We start from the raw sequence: 21,930 nt of genomic DNA on the forward strand, positions 1-21,930 counted from the left end.
TTGTACTACGAGGGGCATGCCATCTGTACTTTTACAGTCGGCCACTCTCCATTGAGTATTTCACTCACAATAGGGGCATGTCGCCTGGGAATACAGTCGGCTACTCTCCATAAGAAGATGGCCGACTGGTTCCAAACACATAGCCACCCCCCTAATACTTAGCTAAAAAGATTAGGGCCTGGCCGACCCTGTGCCTAACAGGCGGCTACCTTCCTTTTATTTAGCACCTACGTTCACCAAGAACTTACCAAGGCCACAGGCCGAATGATCAGACCAGGCGTCAAGCCAACTGATCAAATCTACAAAACTAATACGACCTGTCCCAACATCATAGCAGGCGTCCAACGGCATCCCTCCGGATGAAATTCGTCGCAGAGAGCAGCTCCCTTTTGGGTGGAACATTGTTCTATAAACTAATTACACGGCACCTATACGGCTGTCCCCAAGGGCAACCACGTAGCCGTTTTTGAGACAAGGATAACTCTATCACTAACCAAACCAGTGGTAGCAGTTGACATCTGAGTCAGATGACCGCCTGTATTACTGGGGATAAATGCAGGGGGTACCTATTCAGTTAATAGCCAACAAACATTGGCGAATCAAGGGGTCTAGCCGGCCTACGCCGCCTGGTACCTCTACTTCTCAAACAGGAGTGATGGCGACTGAGTAACTCCAAAGTTAACTCATAGTCACTCTCTCAAACTTAGTATGGAGCCTAAAAGGTATGAGTCGTCCGCCTGTAGCAAACAGGGGCTCTCAACCACTACTCCTGCTAGGTTAACAACCTATTGAGTTAATAGCCAACAAACATTGGCGAATCAAGGGGTCTAGCCGGCCTCCGCCGCCTGGTACCTCTACTACTCAATCTAGATTGTGACGAAGAATAAGTAACTCCTATGTTAATAGTCACTCAAACTTAGTATGGAGCCTAAAAGGTATGAGTCGTCCGCCTGTAGCAAACAGGGGCTCTCAACCACTACTCCTGCTAGGTTAACAACCTATTGAGTTAATAGCCAACAAACATTGGCGAATCAAGGGGTCTAGCCGGCCTCCGCCGCCTGGTACCTCTACTACTCAATCTAGATTGTGACAAGACTAAGTAACTCTTATGTTAATAGTCACTCAAACTTAGTATGGAGCCTAAAAGGTATGAGTCGTCCGCCTGTTTTAACAAGCAGAGGCCCTCAATCACTACTCTTGCTAGGTTAAAAAATTATGAGTTAAAAGCCAACAACATTGGCAATAAAGGGAAACAACCGGTGCCCGCCGCTTGTTTTCTCTACTACTCAATTCCTTGACGACTAGGTAATACGCTATTTACTTGGTCAGACCACTTTCCTACTTGGTTAAAATTACAAAAAGACAGGCCCGCCTGCCTAAAAAGGATCCAGACAAAATAGTTCGAATACCGATTGAATAAATGGCCGACTGATCGTCTATCCTGGAAACAGACAACCAGTCGTCCAGGGGCATAGGCGGCGTACTAACTATCCGTACCTGTCTGCAACGTTCGGCCATGTACAACAGTCGGTCTAGTAAACAATGGGATATTAGATATGGAATACTTGGACAAATTTGAAGCAAAACAAAAATTCATTAAAAATAAGCCGGTCATTAAAGACCAGCAAAATATTCAAAGCCCCGGCCCCCTGGCCGGGTAAATACAAAGCAAACGGCACGCAGGCCGTGGAAAGAATACATTAAGCTTAAGAAGGGGGCAGTTCAGTATTAGCAGTTGCCGCCTGGTCAACACTCTTCTTGCTGGACTCGGCTTCAGCTGCATCCTTTTTTGATGCCTTACCCCCAAGTGGCACAAGCGCCACAACCGGCTCCTCCTCCTCCTCCAACGCTTCTTCTTCAGCAGCCGCCAGGATCTCTTGATTATATGTTTCCGAACACTGGCGGTACGTTCTTTCCCAAGAGGCAAAGTCGGCACTGGGGAAGAGGCGGCCCCAGGTCATGCGCTGGATTTGAGCGGAGTCTTCCATCATCTTCCGGACGAGCTCTTTCTTCTCTTGCTCGGCCTTTTCCGAGAGCTCCTTGGTAAGACTCTTCTCTTGGCTCACCAGGCGTTCTTTTACGCTGGCCAAGGATTTCTCCATGGCTTCGTAAGAGTACATTTTTAGGCGAAGAGGTTTCAGCTCGGCCTGGAGATTTGTGATGGTCGCCTCCACCTCGTCATTCTTCTTCTGGGCCGCCTCTAACTGAGCCCGAATAGCGGCGGTAGCCTGCGCCTGATAATAAAGAATATCAATGGTCAGTACTTCATTTTGGGCAATTTGAAACATTGCCTTGTCACAGTCAGAGGCGGCCATAGCTTTTGCAGCCTTTACCTCTTTGTTTTTCCGATCAAGCGGCTTGCGAAGGCCGTTAACTCGGAGCAGGGCCAAAGTAAAAAACAAAAAAAAAAAACAGGCGTCAATTTCCAAACAAAAAAGAAAACAGGCGTCCAGAATATTCAAATACTCAAAAATATGCTAAGTATACCTCAGCAAGGATTCTGCAATCCCGTCAAGGTCAAGGGAGCCGACACCCCTGACCGCCTCCCTTTCAGACGGAGGAACTGCCCTGATCATAGACTTGGCCATCTCTACCAAGTCCGGCCCCTGGGGGCCGGCTGCATCAAGCATAAACAAACGGATTAGACTTAGTAAAAAAAAAAAAAGAGCAAGTCTAAAATTTACAAGGATAACTTCATACCTCTAGGCGGCCCAGTTGGAGCTTTAGAAGAAGTGGCCGGCTGTTTCTCAGCCGCCACCTGTTTCCTGGAAGAACCAGGAGAGCTCCCAACAGACGTCTTCCGGGCCTTGGGGTCCGGCTGTTGGGAAGATGAAGCTCTTGGAGCACCCGTCTAAAACAGAAGAAAAAAGTCAGTATATGCATAAACACTCCAAAAAGAGGGTGAAAGGTTCGGAGCTCACCAAGGGTGCCCCCTTTTTGGGGGAGTCGGTTGAAGCTTGTTGCATAATAGAGGCCCGCAACATGGCCGCTGCAGTCTTGGAGGCGGTGATTTTGCTCATGGCGTCAGCTACAAAAACAAACGGCAAAGTTAATAAAAGATAAACAACAAATGTATGAAACAACAGAGTATTCGACAGGCCGACTACCTCTTGAGCACCGACTGCTGAGGCCACAGGCGGCCAAAAAGTACTCGTCATAGAGCCACTTGAAGCTCGGGACGCAGTGCAGGGGTACTTGCTCTCGTACCCCTGAAGTAGAGTCGACCCTCGACTCTACTTTAAAGAGTCCTTTGTCAAGGATCTCTTTCTTAGCCTTGGGGGGAACAGGCGGCATGCTACGGCCGCCTGCAAGAAGGGGCGGATTCCTGTTCCACCTATTGAAGCGCTTGTTCAGCTCAAAGTCTGAACTCTCAATGATGAGGAAGGTGCTCCGCCAGTCCTTCCACTTGTTTGCTTTACCTCTCGTCATGAGGTAGCCCCTGTGGCTTGTTAATTGATACCAGCCGGTACCGCCTGTCTTAGGGGTCCGGCTGAGATAGTTCATATGGGCGAAAGCCTCGAAGCTCGGCTCCACCCCGTGCAGTTCGCACCCGGCCACATAGCCGAGTACGTTGACCCAGGAGTTTGGGGCTAACTGCCATAACCCCAACTCATACCCATCCAAAATCCGCTGAACAGCCGGATGTAATGGGAAGCGCAGCCCTGCCTTGATCGCCGCCTCGTAGCAGCCAAAGCAGGCGCTATCATAACTGGAACCAGCCGGCCAGACGACTGTGTCTTCTGGATCCGGCACAAACACTAGAAAGTCGGGGCCCATGGTGTGGTTTGCAATAAAGCTCTCCATTTTCTCTTGCATGGATGTGATTCGGCCCCGAGGTACCGTGCAGTAGTAGGGGGTATTTAGCTCTCGGTAAGAGGCGGATGGTTCCGCCCAATTGTCCCCCTTCTCAACTGTGTGAGAAATTCTCGCCTCTTGCAGGCGGCTGTTTTTCTCTTCTGTACCCAAAGAAGCATGGCCAGAAGAGCTTGACGAGGAATCGTCCTCGGACGAGTCTGAAGAGGACGACTCCTCCCCTCTCCCGGAGGGGCCCGCCTCCTCTCTTTGAAAAGGAGCAGATTTGTTAACTGTTAAATTGGAAGGGGTCACTATGACTCCCCCCACAGAATTGTCGGCATCCAGGCCGCCTTGTCTCACTTCAACATCTGGCGCCTGGTCAGATGTTTCACTAATCGGCACCCTGTGGGAGGAGCCGTCTGAATTTGAGATCCTAGCTGTCTTTTTTTGTTCTGGCCATCCTGCTCTGCATAGACACAGATACAGTCGGACTTTGTATGAAGGGCAAATATGGGTCCGGAAAAGGGCAGGCGGCACTCCTAGTCCTAGATTCAGCCGTCCCCGGTGACCGGCTGATCACTAACCTAGGTCATGTCGTGTGCTTCCGTGGTGCCATTTCAGAAAATAAAAAGAAAATTAAGAGTAAGAGAACTGAGTTACCTGAACGAGTGACGGTTGATGAAGTTCTGGAAATCCGGTGCAGTCGGCTTGTCAGAACAGGCAGTAGGCAGAAAAAGTCCAAAATGTTAGAGCAAGTTCAGGGGTCCGAATGTTCTCAAATAGTTCTCAAAGTGTGAAAATGACTCAAGGCAACTCTCCCTTATATAGGCGAAGTGAGAAGGCGAAGGGTCACTTCCAGAATTCAAAATTTGGGCGGGAAAATCTCTCGTCCATTCGCCGACTGACACCTGTAGCAGGCCGTCGCCCGTTACAGTGCGACACCTGTCACAGGTAACACGTGACCAATCACGTGCCACCTGTGAGGGGCAAATGATTAGGGGATTTTTCTCCTACCAATCGGAATGCGCCACGTGGGCCAATCAGGACCTGCCAAGTGTCCCCTAGTTGGAACTGTCAGGGCTTGCCACGTGGCACGCGCTTATTCGTCCACCTTGGACCTGTTATGTCACGACATGTGGCATACTCCATGCCTAATGGAGAAACCGGCCACCCAGGCCCAACTTCCGAGGGAAGCCCAATCGGCCCTAGGTTTACCTAAACCTAGGATGGGCACGTTTCCCAAGGTTATAAATACCTCCCTTAATCCTCATTAAGGGGGGGGACAAAAAACAACACGCGAAAAACATTAAGGAACACACTAATAACCGGCTGATCTCGCTAACAAAGCAGATTACCTACATTAAACATTCTCACCTAGAGAGACCTTATTACTTTAATTTCCGCATTAATTACTCCTTAATCAGGTACTAACTTGACCGTTGGAGGCGGAGCTCACAGGAGTCTCCGTTATTTTGCAGGTACAGGCGTCCGGTTCCAGTCTCGGAATTGTAACTCTCCCGCAGGACATCAGAAAACCCCGAAACACTTGGTGTTGTAACTCTCCCGCAGGACACATAAAAAACCCCAAAACATTTGGCGTCATCTGTGGGGAGAGTACTACTAAGATGGCTTCACAAGAACCTATACCGCCTCTTAATGAGAAACGGCCTATGGCCGACGCACAGGTTTATCCTGACCAAGATATAGATGACGACCTTGAGGTCAACACATACGTGGCCCCTGATGGGCCACTAAGAACTAGGCACATCTGTTCCGCTAAATTAAGGGAACGGGGCGACAAATAGGCGGGTCCTAGCAAACCAGCCGGCCAGCCGATTAGTCAACCCCAGGCGGCCGAAGGCTCCTCCCCTATCACCAGAAACGAGCTCATGACTCTCATGACAAGTATCAAAGGGGAGATTAAGGACCTAATTGATAAACGAACGTTTGTCCCCACCAAGGAACAGTTGGCCAAAAAACCCTCCCAATCTGGGAAGAATAAGCCGGTCAAAGACCGAGAGGCCACTCCTTACCCTAAATCTAGGGAAAAATAGAGGCCCTTGATAAATTTAGCCAAATTCCGGTTCCCTGAGCCAGGAAATAGGAAGGTCATCCGGCATATACAACCGGATGGTTCAAAGAAAACTTATTCTGATGCCTGGATGTTAATCCAACAAAAGAAGAACATGCAACTGTCAGAGTCGGCTTTAACGTCGAACTTGCAAGATAGCTTTCAGATTACCTCAATGAGGTATTCACAATCAAACAGAGAGAACCAGAAAGGGGGCATGTCCTCCCACTCTAGTCCTCAGATGCTCCATGCAGCCCCGTATGCGCTTCAACAACCATACATGCCGTATGGACAACCTTACATGCAACCGACCCTCTTCGGGGGGCAGGTGGCACATAATGTCCAACCCTTGGACTGGCAGCTTCGACTGCTAAGACTGGGAGAACAGCCCTCTGCGTCTCTAAATAAATAACTGAGGCCGCACAGCCGGCCAAAGTGAAAAATGTATTGGTAGGTACCTATTATGGTACCACCAATCCAGAAGATCACCTTATGGCATACACCAACCTCATGTATCTACAAAGGTTGGATGATGTCGCATGGTGTCGATGCTTCCCGGACACATTGAAGGGCGTCGCCCAACAATGGTTCGACAACCTACCTGCCGGATGCATCAATAATTTCAAGACGCTTGCATACTTTTTTGCGTCCATCTTCTCAATGAACATCCCTGCTAAGAAAACAAGTATCGAATTGGATGCAATTTTGCAGGGAGAGATAGAAGGCCTTCGGTCATATATCAGGCGACTCAATCTGATGAAAATTCAGATTCAAGGGCTATCTGATGAAGTGGCCTACACAAACTTTTTCAAAGGTCTAAAGGACGGGTCAGCCTTTAAGTTGGACCTTGTCAGAAAGAGGGTTGCTACCCTCTAAGAAGCATTGATGGAGGCAAACGCCTATATACAAGCGACCGAACTTTGCAACGTTAGTAAACAGTCGGCCTCCCCAAAATAAGAAAAGAAAAGAAGTATGGGTGGCTGATACATCTAAATAGTCGTCCTAGAAGAAAAAGAAAGAAACTAAAACGTACTCCCCAAAGTACGAGTTCAATAAAGACTGTTACTCCATCCTCATGGAGAAAAAAGACCGGATGACTATTGAAAAGCCGGCTGCTATGAAAGGTTCCGCAAAAAATCGGAACAAAAATAAGTACTGTCATTTTCATGAGGATGTTCGCCATGAAACCAATGACTGCTATAGTCTCAGGCAGCTGTTGGACCGTCTGGCTGACAAAAGAGTGCTCAAGTCCTACATTCTGAGGTCCAAGGTTACCCTGCAAACTAACCCTGGGCAATCGTCTTAGAAAAAGTCTTAACCTGCTAATAATTCTGATACTAACAAAGAACAAATCTATACAATAGCAGGCGCTTATGCTGGAGGCGGCTAGATGTCAGCTTAGTTATGACGGGCAGGCGTCTAAGGACACTTTCCCTAAAGTTTTCATCTCTGAGGGAGACTGGGTAAATGTCAGGAGGCTGCATGATGACCCCATTGTCATCGAATTCAAAGTGGCCAACCAAAAGGTAGGCCGAGTCCCCACAGACACTAGCAGTTCATCTGATCTCATCAACCATAAGTGCTTGACCAAGCTCAAGTATAAGCCTGAGAGCATGCACAAGGTCTCTCATCCCTTAATGGGATTTGGGGTCGGAGATGTGCATCTGGTAGGTCGAATAGACTTACCCATTCGTCTAGGAGAAAAGGGAGAGGGACGCCACTTGGTGGTCTGGTTCTTAGTTGTTGAAGAGCTGATCGCCTATAACATGATTTTGCGTCGTCCTACCCTAAATGAGTTCAAAGTTGTTATCATACCTTCTCTTATACTTCTCAAGTTTGAAAGGGATGATGGAATAGTTGGCTCCCTACGGGGAGACCAAAAGACGGCTAGGGAGTGCTATCTCTCTGACGTCAAACCCACTGTGGTCGCATCTGGCCCCAGTGGAAAAACTATAGACCTTGACAAGGTCAAGGAAGCCACGCCTGCTCCCATAGCAGGTGGCAAAAAGAGAAAGGTCGACCAGTTAGTGGCCGTGAAAAAAGAAAAGCAATAGCAATCACTGACCGGAGAACGGCCGGATGAACTCCGTCCCTAGCCGGCTGGAGAGCAAATTAATATTGTTCTAGATGACACTTGTCCAAAACGTATTGTTAAGGTGGGACGGTTGCTTTTGCTAAATTGGGTGCAAACCTGCACAACGTATTAAAAGATTTCAAAGCCATCTTTGCCTTTGAAGTGGACGAGATGCTAGGAATCTGCCCGGATCTAGCCGTCCCAAACTTGATATGGATCCGAAAAAGAAGCCGGTTAGGCAAAAGAAGAGGAACCATGGTGAAGAAAGAAGCCAGGCGGCAGCCACTGAGGTGAAAAAACTGTTGGATGCTGGGTTCATTCTGCAATGCTACTTCCCGGATTGGGTTGCTAATGTTGTGCTCGTGAAAAAGCCGAATGGTACCTGGCGCATATGTGTTGACTACCCAGACTTGAACAAGGCATGTCCGAAGGATAGTTATCCTCTTCCAAAGATCGACAGTCTTTTCGATTCTACAACCGGCCATGCCTTGATAAGCTTTATGGACGCCTATTCAGACTTTCACCAGATACCCTTGTGGAAAAAAGATCAAGAAAAGACGGCATTCGTCACTGATCAGGGGTTATTCTGCTATACTTTGATGTCGTTTGGTTTGAAGAATGCGCATGATACCTTCCAGTGAATGATTAATACAGTCTTCATTAATCAAATTGGAAGGAATGTGGAGGCGTATATTGATGACATGATAGTCAAATCCAAACTTCAAACGGATCATCTTACATACCTCCGAGAAACATTCGCCACACTCAGGGGGCACCAGGTCATACTCAATCGCAAGAAGTGTGTCTTTGGTGTTGAGTCTGGGAAGTTTTTTCGGATTTTTAATTGATCAAAGGGGGATAGAGGCCAACCCAGAAAAAATACAGGCGGTCATAGACATGCAGTTGCCACGCACTATAAAAGAACTTCAGAAGTTGACAGGTTGTTTGGCAGCATTGGGGAGGTTCCTCAGTCGGTCAGGCGACAAGTGCCTCTACTACTTCCAAGCTATTAAAAAAAAGGCAATGTTTGAATGGGGGGCAAATACAGAGGCGGCCTTCCAAAAGTTGAAACAACACTTTCACTCTTTGCCAAGGCTGGTTATTCCTTTGCCAAAGGAAGTGTTGTACATGTACCTAGTTGTCTCTGACCATGCGCTCAGTGCTATTCTCCTTGCTAAAAGAGGTGACACCCAGCTCCCGATCTATTTCATCAGTCATGTTCTACAGAATGCGGAGTTGAGGTACCCCATGGTTGAAAATTTTGGACTTGCCTTCTTTATGGTAGTCAAGAAGTTAAAACCTTACTTCCTGGCGCATCCAGTGGTGGTTTACACAAACCAACCAATCAAGTGGCCAATGACAACCATGGAATCATCCGGTCGAATTATCAAATGGGCGATTGAAATTCAAAGTCTTGAAATTTCCTTTGAACCAAGAAAGGTAATGAAGGGGCAGGCATTTGCCGACTTCATTGTTGAAATGACAAGGTCGGCTGATTCTGAAAACCTTGATCAGGTTTGGAAGGTATAAGTGGACGGGAGCTCCACCTTCAACGGTTGTGGTGCAGGAGTCATATGTTAGTCTCCTGAAAGAGACAAGTATGAATATGCACTACGATTTAAGTTCCAAGCCTCAAATAATGAGGCAGAGTACGAAGCCCTTCTAGCCGGCATCCGCATGTGCAAGGCGGCTGGGGCAAGAAAAGTAGACACCTGCTCTGATTCGTAGTTGATTGTGAGCCAATACCATGGTGACTATGAGGCCACCCATCCGGCTATGATCAAATATTTGCAAGAGGTCAAAGAAGAGGCTGGGACCCTTGATGAATTTCATCTAAGTCAGGTGCCTAGGTCCGAGAACAATCAGGCGGATGCTCTCTCCAAACTTGCATCATCCGCCTCTTGTGACACACCTAGGTCAGTCTTCTAGGAAGTTATGGAAAAAAGAAGCATTGAGGAAGATCCCATTGGAGTACTAGACCGAAGCTCAACCTGGATGGATGGCATCCGGTCTTACATAACAGACGACACCCTGCCGAATACTTACTCAGAGATGGTTGCAATGAAAAAACATGCGGCCAGTTTTGAAATTCATAATGGAGAACTCTTCAAAAAGGGCTATCTCCAACCTTTACTGAAATATGTCACCCCGGAGAGGGGACAAGAGGTTTTAGAAGACTTGCACTAATGCTTCTGCGCCTCCCATATAGGCAGTAGGTTCCTAGCAAAGAGAGCCAGGCACCAGGGCTACTTTTGGCCCACTCTTGAAGCAGACGCCATGGAAATGGTGATGAAATGTGACAAGTGTCAAAGGTTTGGCAAACTCATCCACCGTCCGGCTACTGATCTGTCGGATATCCATAGCCCAGTACCATTCGCCAAATGGGGCATGAATATTCTAGGACCTTATACGCCTGCTACAGGCGGACGGAGGTATATCCTAGTTACTGTTGACTACTTCACCAAATGGGTCGAACTAGAGGCGGTCAAAGACATTAAGACCAAAGATGTTATCTCCTTCATCTAGAGAAATGTCATCACTCGGTATGGGGTACCCATGTCTATGGTTTTTGACAATGGTCCCCAAGTTAGGATTCCTGCTCTCAAGAACTGGTTGGGAGACTAAGGGATCTCTCATTGTTTTGCATCAGTCGGCAGTCCCCAATCAAACGGCCAGGTTGAAGCCTTCAACAAGTTAATCTCTGATGGCATAAAAAAGAAAATTGAAAGAATTGGCGGCCTATGGGCTGACGAGCTACCGCATGTTCTGTGGGCCATCAGGACGACTGAAAAAGAGGCGATTGGTGAAACTCCATTTCTCATGGTTTATGGGTCAGAAGCTGTTTTCCTATTGAGCACTATGAGTCGACTCTTCGAGTTAAGTTATATGATGAGGAGGCTGCTAGGAGGCCATGCGGCTAGCATTGGACTCACTTCCAAAATGCAGGGGCAATGCTGCCTTGCACCATGAGATCTACGGTCTGAGAATGACAAGAGCCTACAATAAAAGAGTGCACAAACGGCCTTTGAAAGTGGGGGACTTTGTGTTGCGAAAAATGGAGGCAACCGGTAGGGCTAATGAGCAAGGAAAGGTGATTCCCAATTGGGAAGGCCCCTACCGGATCTATCAAAAAGTACGAGGCGACACCTTCCTCTTGGAAACACCAAACGGCCGGCAGCTAGCCAGAACTTGGAATGTAGACAACTTGAAAAAGTATTACTTCTGAGACTTGTAAGTTTTTTATAAATGAAAGCACATCAAAAAAGTTGCTATTTGTTTTCAATACTTTGTATTTGTACGCATCCTCCCAAAAGGGAGGGATGCCTGCCTAATAAGAAATAAGCTAAGTCTAGCAAACTTAGCAGCTATATGTCGTTCCACTCAGAACAAATGAGGCCTATGGCCGGATGATCTAATTCAGGCCTATGGCCTGTCAATAAAATGTGGCCTATGGCCAGATATTCTTAATTTATAAAACAATACGTCTGTCCCTAACATGAGTAGGCGTCCGGTAACATCCATTTGGGTGAATTCGTCGCAGAGAGCATCTCCCATTTGGATGGCACATTGCTCTATAAACAAAGACAAACGGTCCTACCGGTTGTCCATAAAGACAAGCTCGCAGTCGTTTGCATTGATCAAATGAGATAAGGATAACAAAGACTACCGACTGTTTTACAAAACAAGCGATAGTCTATAATATCTGAGTCAGATAACTGTCTGTTGATTGCTCAGGGGCAACTCAATCGGCTAAATTTGAGGATATAAGCTAAGTTCAACTCTTAGCAGCTAAATTGCGAAACAAGCTAAGTCCAACACTTAGCAGCTAAGCATACGAGGCAATCAAGCGGCCTTTTGCCGTCTGCTTCCTTTATACATTTTAAAACCAAATGACAAAGACTGATTTAATCCTAAGGGTTACCTCATAGTCGTTCAACCTGAAAAACGTAAAATGGAACCTAAAAGGCTCGAATAAAACCGCCTGTCTTATTGACAACAGTCGGTATTCGGCCACTATTCCTACTTAGGATGGTGAAACTAAGATAGTTGAAGCTAACGCCGGCAACATAACAGGTAGCTACTATCCTGGTTAGATATTCCGTTTGACACCTGTTATTTTCCAGATATCATACAAACTGTATATTTGAAATATAGAAAATAAGCTAAGTATAAAAAATTGGCAGCTATGCATAGTTTGTCGTATGAACTATAAATGAGGTCAAGAGCCAGATCATGCTGAGCGTATAACCGTTTGTCCAATGGCCGACTGTCCGCTTAGTTTGGGGCAATCACCATAGTGATTGATTGACTTAGAAATCAACCATATTCTTTGAAGTATCAAAAATTTCTAAGTCAATCCATCAACCTTTAAAAACCAGGTGCACATCCGCCCAGGGGAAAAAACAGTCGGTATATCAAAACAATCGACATATTGAAAAGCATTCAAAGCTTTCATACAAAAAGGCAAGCTATACTTAGCAAAATTTATGAAATGCAAAAATTCAAAGCAAAGTGCAAATTGGAAAATCCGACAAAACTGTCGGATGATTCATATTAACAGTCAGCCAGAAGACCGACAAAAATATTAAAATTGTCAATAAACCCCGACCCCTTGGTCGGGTAATGATACAAAGCTAGTGGCACGCAGGCCGAAGAAAGTTGATATAAAAACAGGGAAAGCTTAAGCAGTAGGAGGGCGTTGTTCAGCATCAGTAGCCGCATCCTTTCGGTCCCCAGCCGGATGCTATTCTTTTTCATTATCCTCTGTCCCCTTCCTCCTGTTCCTCCTCGTCCGACCCCTTGGATGCAGAATCAGACGACTCGCCCTCCTCCTCTTCTCCATCTTGGCCTTGGCCCATGATCTTGTCATTGTACTCTTGAGTAAAGGCGGAAAACTTATTCTTCCAACCCTCATAGCTGGCGTCCAGGAAAAGAGCCGCCCAGGTCATCTCCATGATGATGTTGCAATCGTCCATCATGTCTTTGACCAACGCCTGCTTTTCCTCCTCGGCTCTAGAAGTGTATTTTTTGGCGAGCTAGACTTCCTGGTGCCAACCGCTATTTCAGTTTGTCAACCCGAGTACGAAGGTCGTCTGCTTCCCTTTCCTCCTCTTTGAGAGGCTCGAGCTTGGCCTTGAGGTCCTTGACCTGTTGCTCCAGCTCAGAGACCCACTTCTTCGCAGCGTCCAAGCCAGCCTTGACTTGTAGGTTGGCGTTCGCCTGTGAATATAGTATGTCAATCGTCAATATTTCATTTTGAGCAATTTGAAACATGGCCTTATCATGAGAAGAGGCGGATCGAGCATTTGCAGCTTTTACCTCCTTGGTCTTCTCGTTGATGGGCCTGCGAAGACCGTGCACTCACAGCATAGACTATACTCGGCCAAAAAAAAGACGTCAGTTACAGGCGGCTCACAAGTTATATAAACAAGAAATAGAAAATCTTTACAAGTATACCTCAGCCAGAAGAGCGAGGATGGCATCCAGGTTGAGGGTGCCGACTCCCCTGACCGACTCCTTATCTTCAAGGGAGATGGCTCTCAGCATGGTCTTGGTCAGCTGTTGAAGATTTGGCCTCTGAGGGGTATCTAAAAAATCAACATTTTTTAAGTACTTGGTGTAAACTCTGCTAATAGATCAACTGTTTTTAGAGGTATTAGACAACTGCTGATTAAACTTCACCCTACAAGAGTAACGCAAGGGATTAAAACTTCTTATACCTTCAGCCGCCACTTCCTTCTCCTTATGAGGCCGACTGACCTCAGGGACGGCTGGAGAATTGGGAGGATGGCTTCTCCCTGGCCTACTGGCCACATGTTTCCTGGGTTTACCAGGAGTTATCACGTCACCAACCGTTTGTTTTCGTATCTTCGGATTCGGTTGTGAGTGAGGAGAGGGTTTGTTGGGGTCGCCCTGCTACAAAAACAACAGAGTGAGAAGCAGGCGACAACAAATCAATTTTGACTTAGACAAATGGAAGAGAAGTTCACCTTGGGTGCCTATGAAGCAGACGACTCTTTAGTAGGCCGCTTGCCCAGGATAGCCGAGCGGTATTAAGCAGCAGCTTTATTTGATGCCGAGAGCTTCTCTATAGCTTTATCTGAAAAAGATGAATCAAAGAGTTAGTTTAACACAGAATCAATCAAGTCTTATAAAAAACTTGAACATGCGGTCAACTACCTCTCGGCATCTCTCCACTAAGGCCACAGGCGGCCAGATATGTCCCATCGTATAGCCAGTTACACTTGGGAATATAATTTTGGGGGATGAATTCTCTAGCCCTAGTCTCTGGGTTTGCTTGGATAACCACTTTGAAGAGGCCTTTGTCAAGGATTTCCTCTCTGACTCTACGAGGAACAGGCGGCAATCCTGTTAGGAAAGGTGGGTTCTTGTTCCACCTGTTAAACTTTTTATTTCTGACTTTATCAGGGCTGGAGACAATGTAGAAAGTGTTCCTCCAATCTTTTCATTTTTTTTCCTTCCCTAAAGTCATCATATAGCCGTTGTGGCTAGACATCTGGTACCAGCCGGTCCCGCTTGTTTTTGGGGTTTGGCTGAGGTAGTGCATGTGGGCGAATGCTTCAAAGCTGGGGTCCACTTCATGTATTTCGCAGCCGGAAACATAGCCTAAGATGTTGAACCAAGAGTTTAGGGCCAGTTGCCAGACACCCAGCTGGTATCCGTCCAGGATTCGCCCCACAACCGGATGTAGAGAAAATCTTAGGCCAGCCTTAATAGCCGCCTCATAGCAGCCAAAACATTCGTCCCCGTAGCAGGACCCCTCTGGCCAGACTACGGTGTCCTCGGCATTCGGCGTGCTTAAGATATAACCATGCCCCAAAACATGGTCAGCTCTGAAGCTTCCTATTTTATCCGCCATCATTTTTCGCCTGCCTGCGAGAACATGATGATAGTAGGCAGTATATTGCTCTTAGCGGGTAGTAGATGGCTCCGCCTAATCTTCTCCCATTTCTACTGAAAGGGATTCTCTTGATGTCTCCAGCCGAGAGTGCCTCTCTTCACAGTCATCAGAGAATTTGCTTGAAGTACTTGGCTCAAAGTGACTGCCTAAGCTCTCGGACCTAACGTCCGCCTGACAGGCTAGATTAACAAAGCCCAGAATGTCGTCTTTGTGAACCTCCTCCCCTTATTCTTCTAAAATGGAATCACTGGGGGTACTTGGGGCGACAGGGGGCACGTCAGATATCTCACTGACAAGAGCATAGAAGGAGGAGTCGTCTGAGTTTGTCACCCTTGCAGTTCTTTTAGTTCTGGCCATGGTGTCCTGCACAGACACATAGACAGTCGGACTTGGGGCAGTTCGCAAAGGGTGGTCCAACAAGGGGCAGTCGACACTCCTAGTTCTACATTTAGTTATCCCCGGTAACCGGCTGATCACTAACCAAGGTCGCATCGTGTGCTTTGGGAAACCATTTTCAAAAAAGAAAACAAACAAAGAGAAAGTACAAGAGAATACAGGCGATTACCTTTGATTTTAAAAGATTGAAGGTGCTTGAAATAATCTGGCGGCTGTAAGAGCAGGCGTTCAGCTAGCAAGCAGCAGTTGTTCTCCAAGAAGATGTCAAAGGCTAAAATCTAAATTCTGAGAGTTTGAAAATTCTAGAATGTCCAAACAAATGATTTGGACATCCCCTATTTATCGGAAGGGTGAATTTCAAGAGGCAAGAAAAAAAAATTCAGTAAACCGTTGGCCAGTCAAAGTGTGACACCTGTCATAGGCGCCACGTGGCAATCCACGTCACCCCTGTGAGGGGCAATTGATTAAGGGATTTAACCCAGCCGCGTGGACCAATCGAACTCTGCCACGTGTTCACATGGACCAACCAGAGTCCGCCACATGTCACCTTGTAAGAGGTCCAAGGTGGACCAACTAGGCCACGACACGTGGAAAATAGATTGCCAACTTGGACAAGCAACCTTCCAAGGCCCATAATTCTAAGGAAGCCCAGTCAAGCCTAGGTTTTCCGTAAAAGGGAGATCTTCCCCCTGGGAATGGGAGATTTAGAAATTATTAAACACACGTGTACATTATTTGCTGGGCATTAATTCCAGCTTTAATAATTGCACTTCTTAAGAGCTAAGGCTCGGATTTCGAGGCTGTCTGAGATAGCCAAATGATCACTCCTATCCTAAGAGGAGCTTGATCCCATCTACATTCCGCACTTTTTTACATACGAACACATTCTAACTTGATCGTCGGAGGCGGAAACTCCCACCCCCGGGAGTCTCCGTTGTTTTGCAGGTACAGGCGGGTGGAACCAGTCTTGGTGTTGTAACTCTCCCGCAGGACACATAAAAAACCCCAAAACAGTTTCAATAGGCAGGTTAATTTATAAATGGTTAAGTCAAGATTCGAGAGATGCGATTTAATACTGATAGATTAATTCTGTGATTGTAATACGTAGCGAAAGCCCTTTATGATCTGATTAGTTGATGCATTGACAATTGATTGTTTGCTTTAACCTAGAATATTATTTATTGGTGAACCTATACCCTAGGCTTTGATTTATTGTTATTCCCCTTATTTTTATTCGCATTGGTTATTTTGTTCTTCTTAGTTTAATTCTCATAAAAACAATTTGGTTACTTAATAATTTAGATTATATTAATTATTTAGGAATCGAAACATTTCCCTGTGGATTCGACCCTACTTCCCTATCTACTTTAGATAGAGGACTTAGGAGTTACTTTTGATTTGGTGATACGGCTAGAACCTGTCACTATGCGCCTGTACCAGCATCCTGCGCGCCCGCACTCAAAGGTGGCGCTCCCGCGCTGCCTGGAGAGAAGGATCCTCCTTGTTCGCTCATCCCGGAAGGTGTGCATGAGCACCAGCTTCATGATAGCCACCAAAGCATGCAATCCCAAAAGTGTCAAAATTGTGGGTTCAACACCACTAGGCTCGAGGGCGTGGCTTGAGAGCACAGGAACTAGAACTTAGAGATAGCCATTTCCTAGCCTCATGAGCTCTCAATATGTTAAAAGATTGCATTAGAGATCTCTTCCAACCCGGAATTTCACCATGATCGAGTCCTGAGCTTCGCCTTACACCTACAAACAACAAAAGAGAAGCATGTAAAGGCAAAAAGACAATAATAACCCCCAACAACTCAAGAAAACATGAAATAAGGAAAACAACAAAACTAAAACACAAATGAATGAAACTAAGTAATTATTAGTAGGAAAATCTATAAAAAGAAGGGAAAAACAAGTTTAAACACTGCCCTATAAGTGCCATAAATGACACTCATCATGAAGGGAAAGATTGGACCTGTTCTGGTTCGAAAATCATGGGGTCGTCTTCATTAGATTCTACGGATTCCACCTCAGCAAAATTAGTGGTAAGATAGTCTCTCGCAGCAACTTCATTCCCCTCCTCAATGCTAGCTTGAACCCTCGTCGTTGTAATTAGTTAGACATGGAGAAGTAGACTCATCTTTCTTCTCAACAGCAGTAGTGATGGGCTTACCAAACATAACAACATGGTTGATCACTTCATATACATAAGATATCTTGACCTTTTTCTTTCGGGTCTTGTTGTCAAGTCTCCTTTTATCAAGACCAACCATCTATCCTAGTAGGCATAGACAAGGCCTTTGGGCCTTTAAGGCCCATCACATTGTAAGTATTATGTAGCCTTATCCTTCATTTTTATTCGTATAGTCATCCATGAGTCAACAGAAGAAACTCAAAAACTTCCCTTGTATGAGTTTCGAGAAAGACAAGTCGAAAATGTTAAGGGGCCGACTACTATTCATTCCATTGGAGAAAACATGAAATTTCCTCGAACACATGTCCTTAGCATGTCTTGATAGCTGGTTGTTTAGAAAGCTACTAGATCCATCTTCCTCATTTTCCAAAGAAGCATAAGCATTGTGAGTTGCTCTCTACTACCATGTCACTAGTAATATCAATGATGGGTAAGCTCGTAATACAACTCTTATCGTCGGTGTAAGACAACCGGTTACACACAAGGTTAGTTGACGACTCGCTGATTTCCCCTTTTTATAAAAGTTGGGATGAGTAGGAGCGGAATCCTTAGTACCTCTCTTGCTACTGACCTTGCTAGTGTTGGAGCTTAGGCCCTTCACTTTCTCTAGCTCACGGAGAATGTCCTGGTTATTAGGTTTGACCTTGCTGCGACCTTGGCTGCCTTGCCAAGGTCCTCATAAGTCTCTTCTAATTGGTGAAGCTTGATTTCAATTACTAGGGTCCTTCTATAAAGAGCTTTGACATTACTACTATCAAGCATAATGACTAAGGAGCAATGCTCTTCAATTAGTAGTTTGTTCATAGTCACGGATCTTTAGAGCACAAGCTGCAATAGCAAGATTCCATAGCATAACAGTATCATCTTCATCCCTTGGTAAACCAAAACATAGAAATGTCCTCTATCATACTTAGCCTCATCACGTACAAACAAACTCACCTTACTTTACACAAGCATTACCCTCCTCTTTCAAGACCATGGCTTGATTATTACAAAAGTTTCGAGGGCAATTATTAGTAGCAAAATTATAAATGCTTTCATCATAATCATCAATCAAGTGAGTGAGCATAAGGATATTAAGTAATTTATGGCAATCCATTTAACCATCGCAAATGATAAGGAGGGCTGAAAAAATCAAGAACAAAACCCTTACATAAAGACTCTTAGTTAAACCCTAGAACCCACAAGCTAAACAATCACAAGGATCCGCGGCCAGGTTGTGAGCACCATCACAACAGTTGGGTTGTTAACCACGATGAGCGGATCACCACCAATTGCGAGCACGGCTTCGAATCCAAAAGCAAAACACACAGCCTGTTGGAGTACAAATCCTGACCTTGCTCCGATGATAAAGGCTTGCCACGACTGAGGAGTACGATCCACCCGCACAGGTCACCGGCGGCCTTCCGCACTGCTGCTAGGGGGCTGGTATTTGACTAGGAAGAGGGGAATCAAATCAATATTAAGACAGATACATGCAACAAAGTTTGTAGTCATAATCAACCCTTAAATTGTATGAAATTCCCAACCATTCATGATACATTCTGAATTGCGGGAAAACAAAAAATAAAAACAAAATAAAATACATTGATAAATAAATTAATTAGAAGTTTGAATTCTCAGTGGCTCGTGGCAAGAATAATTTAACTTATACCTCTCATTCAATGAGCTGGTATACTGGGACAACAATTACAAAAATAAATACATCAACAGAAATGACAGCCCTCAAACAGCTCATTCTGTTATACAGATTTGAATTACATGAAGAGTCAATAAGAATATGATAAACATACAGTTGATAGTACACATGACAAAAATTCTACGTGATAGCAATAGTTTCCGACCAGCAACCTTAGACTGAGATATTCCTGAGATGGTATCAGAAAGAATGAACAAACTATAAGACATGCAATGGTGTCAGCACCTCGGCCTTCAGAATAAACAAAACAAAAATACCAAGGAGGTAGTCAATATCACCACCACAGGCGACAAAATATTGGCTGTGTGAGCGCTGTTTGTTTTTGAGTCTTTTGACACTGCCTTTGTTAACTTTTCATCACATTCGAGGCCGTTTTTGCCCTCTTTGCATTCATTCGCAAAAATGCCGGGTGGGTATTTACCAAAGAGATTTATGTAGCTAAACATAGTGCTTGCACAGTTATTAGTCAGGTCATTAAGGTCGTCTGCAAAAGGGCAAGCAAACTCCTTGAAGGCCTTGCAACAAATATCTGCTGGATACTTTGGTCCTTTGCATTTGTCAGTAATGATGCTGTAGTTTTGACCTTCAAAATTTATTGGGCAATCTGCACATCACATGAAATAGATTACCTAAACAGAGCAACTCGTACAAAATCGTCCATTAGATTGTATGTTTTGCTCACTTCATTAGTACGAGTAGTTCACTCCAACCTATATTTCCGAAGGAATCCCCAAGAGATAACCTTGTTATATTATCTTTTTTCCCGGCCAGATCAATTATTGACATCACTACCCAAAGACGATTAACACACATCAATCAATTTTTTTTAATTTTTTGTTAATAAAAGTTTGTAAGGTAAAATTCATTGAAGCCCTCTCACGGAGCCCTAGTACAACCTACTCACAAACACAAGGAACTAATGGAGCTGTGCGATGCTAAAATGCTAGCAGGAGATTGGGGTTATATCCTCTCAATCCAAACGATCTATAGAAATGAATCAATCGATGATCAGCAGCATAGATGATCACCAAATATTAATTTCCCAAAGCTCAAGCATGGTATATGCAACAAATCTTTAATACAACTCGCTTATCACACAATAACATATAACTTTGCAACACAAAAACTACATGCTACTATATCATCTCAAGTAAGCTCAATTCACTGAACATACTTATTTCCCCCACAAAACACTAGTAAACTCCTATCCAATACAAGTATTTTCATAACCCAGAAATGCTAGCAAGTCATTGCTATATCCCATTCCTTCCATACACTAATTGAAATACTTTCTCGCTTATGATCGATATTCATTAGAAACCAAAAGCTACAGACTACTTCTACAAAAATAACTGGCAAAACTAAAGTAAACTTCAAACCCTTAAAGAAAACATCTTAAACAGCCTGATCTTCAGCATAATTCAAAGAAATTGTAACGACAACACGGCCCACACCAGCTTGAACATCCCAACCCCTACAAAGTCAACCTTAATGCATACATTCAGCAGTAAATAGAAACAATGTGAAACTTTCATTTAAATCACCTCAAACCCAACACAATACTACCCAACGAATTAAAAATTAACCACAATTTCAATCTTTGGTACTAAAATTGATATTAACATGCTTAATTTATCAGCCAAATCAAAATCCAATAACCGAAAATGTTATATCTAGCTGATCTGCTCGTTCCAGAAACAAAATCAACAAATCAACAGCCTGAAATAATACACTACTTTTTTCCCTATCCTTGAAATTATCTAGTAATTAATTGGAAATAAATCATATTACAACAAATCAAAACATTTGAGATTTTAAAAGATAATAATAATTACTTTTCTGGGTCTGAAGCAAAGAGCGGCCCGTAGATCTATGAGATTCAAAAATGGCATCTGCATAAAAAAAATTAAAATCAGAAAGAAAAAAAAAATTAAAACCCAGCTAAAGATAATAATTTCAATACAGTAATAAAAAATTCCATTGCAGAAGAAAAACGTACCAGAAATGAAGCTGGAAGATGCCAAACTAAAGAGAAGCAAGAAAACGATGGAACCCAAATATCGATTTATCGACATTTTACAAAGAAAAAAAAAAAGTCCAGAAATATGAGCTGGGTTCTTCAAATTACAGACCAATCAATCAGAAGTTTAATTGATCGGCAATAATTGATTCTGGAACTTCCTTCACCTTATCAATGGCTGCTTTTCTTTCTCTCTCTCTTTTTTTTTTTTTTTTTTAATAATAAATATTTTCTGGTGAAAAAATTATGGGTTTTGTAGCTCCTCCTAAATTTGGAAGACAGGAAAGAGAAAAAGCGCGTATTAATATTTTAATGTAATGAAGTGTATCGCCTGTCATCTATTTCAACCTTGCAATTTTCCAGTCTCTCTCAAGATTCTCTTTCTTGTTACTTTATTTTCATCCCTCCACGTTTAATGGCCGCCAAAATATTCACTATATTTAAGTAAAAGAATAACTATCGGTGCATAGTTACTATGGTTTAGAAATATATAGGATGGCAGTTGTGAAATTAAAATGAAGTTTGGTGAAGGAAAGTGGGTCATGCTTGTAACAGTACAGTAAAAGTAAAACGGGGGAAGAAAAAAGAAGCGGGAATTAAAATGTACTTACTTTTACCAGTAAGTGGTAGAAAAACAAAAAAATGGGGAATGGAAGCTCATGAACAATGGCGACATCATTGTTCTTAAATTCTTGAATTTTAAAGACCAAATTGTAAATAATTTGTGGTGAAATAGATTATCAGGATGAGAAATCAAGTA

The 21,930-nt window shown here is 44.3% G+C and overlaps 1 protein-coding gene across 1 annotated transcript; it reads right to left on the reverse strand.

The window, feature by feature from the left end:
* Window positions 1-19,048: 19,048 nt before the first annotated feature.
* LOC110685164 (GPI-anchored protein LLG1-like) lies at window positions 19,049-21,586 on the reverse strand. Its single transcript, XM_021861621.1, has 3 exons — window positions 21,150-21,586; window positions 20,986-21,042; window positions 19,049-19,754 (listed from the first exon to the last, which is right to left on the reverse strand). Exons 1-3 carry the CDS (start codon window positions 21,223-21,225, stop codon window positions 19,384-19,386), a joined length of 504 nt encoding a protein of 167 aa, XP_021717313.1. The 5' UTR covers window positions 21,226-21,586; the 3' UTR covers window positions 19,049-19,383.
* Window positions 21,587-21,930: the final 344 nt, after the last annotated feature.

The sequence above is a fragment of the Chenopodium quinoa genome, unplaced genomic scaffold (genome assembly GCF_001683475.1).
Source record: "Chenopodium quinoa cultivar QQ74 unplaced genomic scaffold, ASM168347v1, whole genome shotgun sequence".
Lineage (NCBI taxonomy): Eukaryota > Viridiplantae > Streptophyta > Magnoliopsida > Caryophyllales > Amaranthaceae > Chenopodium > Chenopodium quinoa.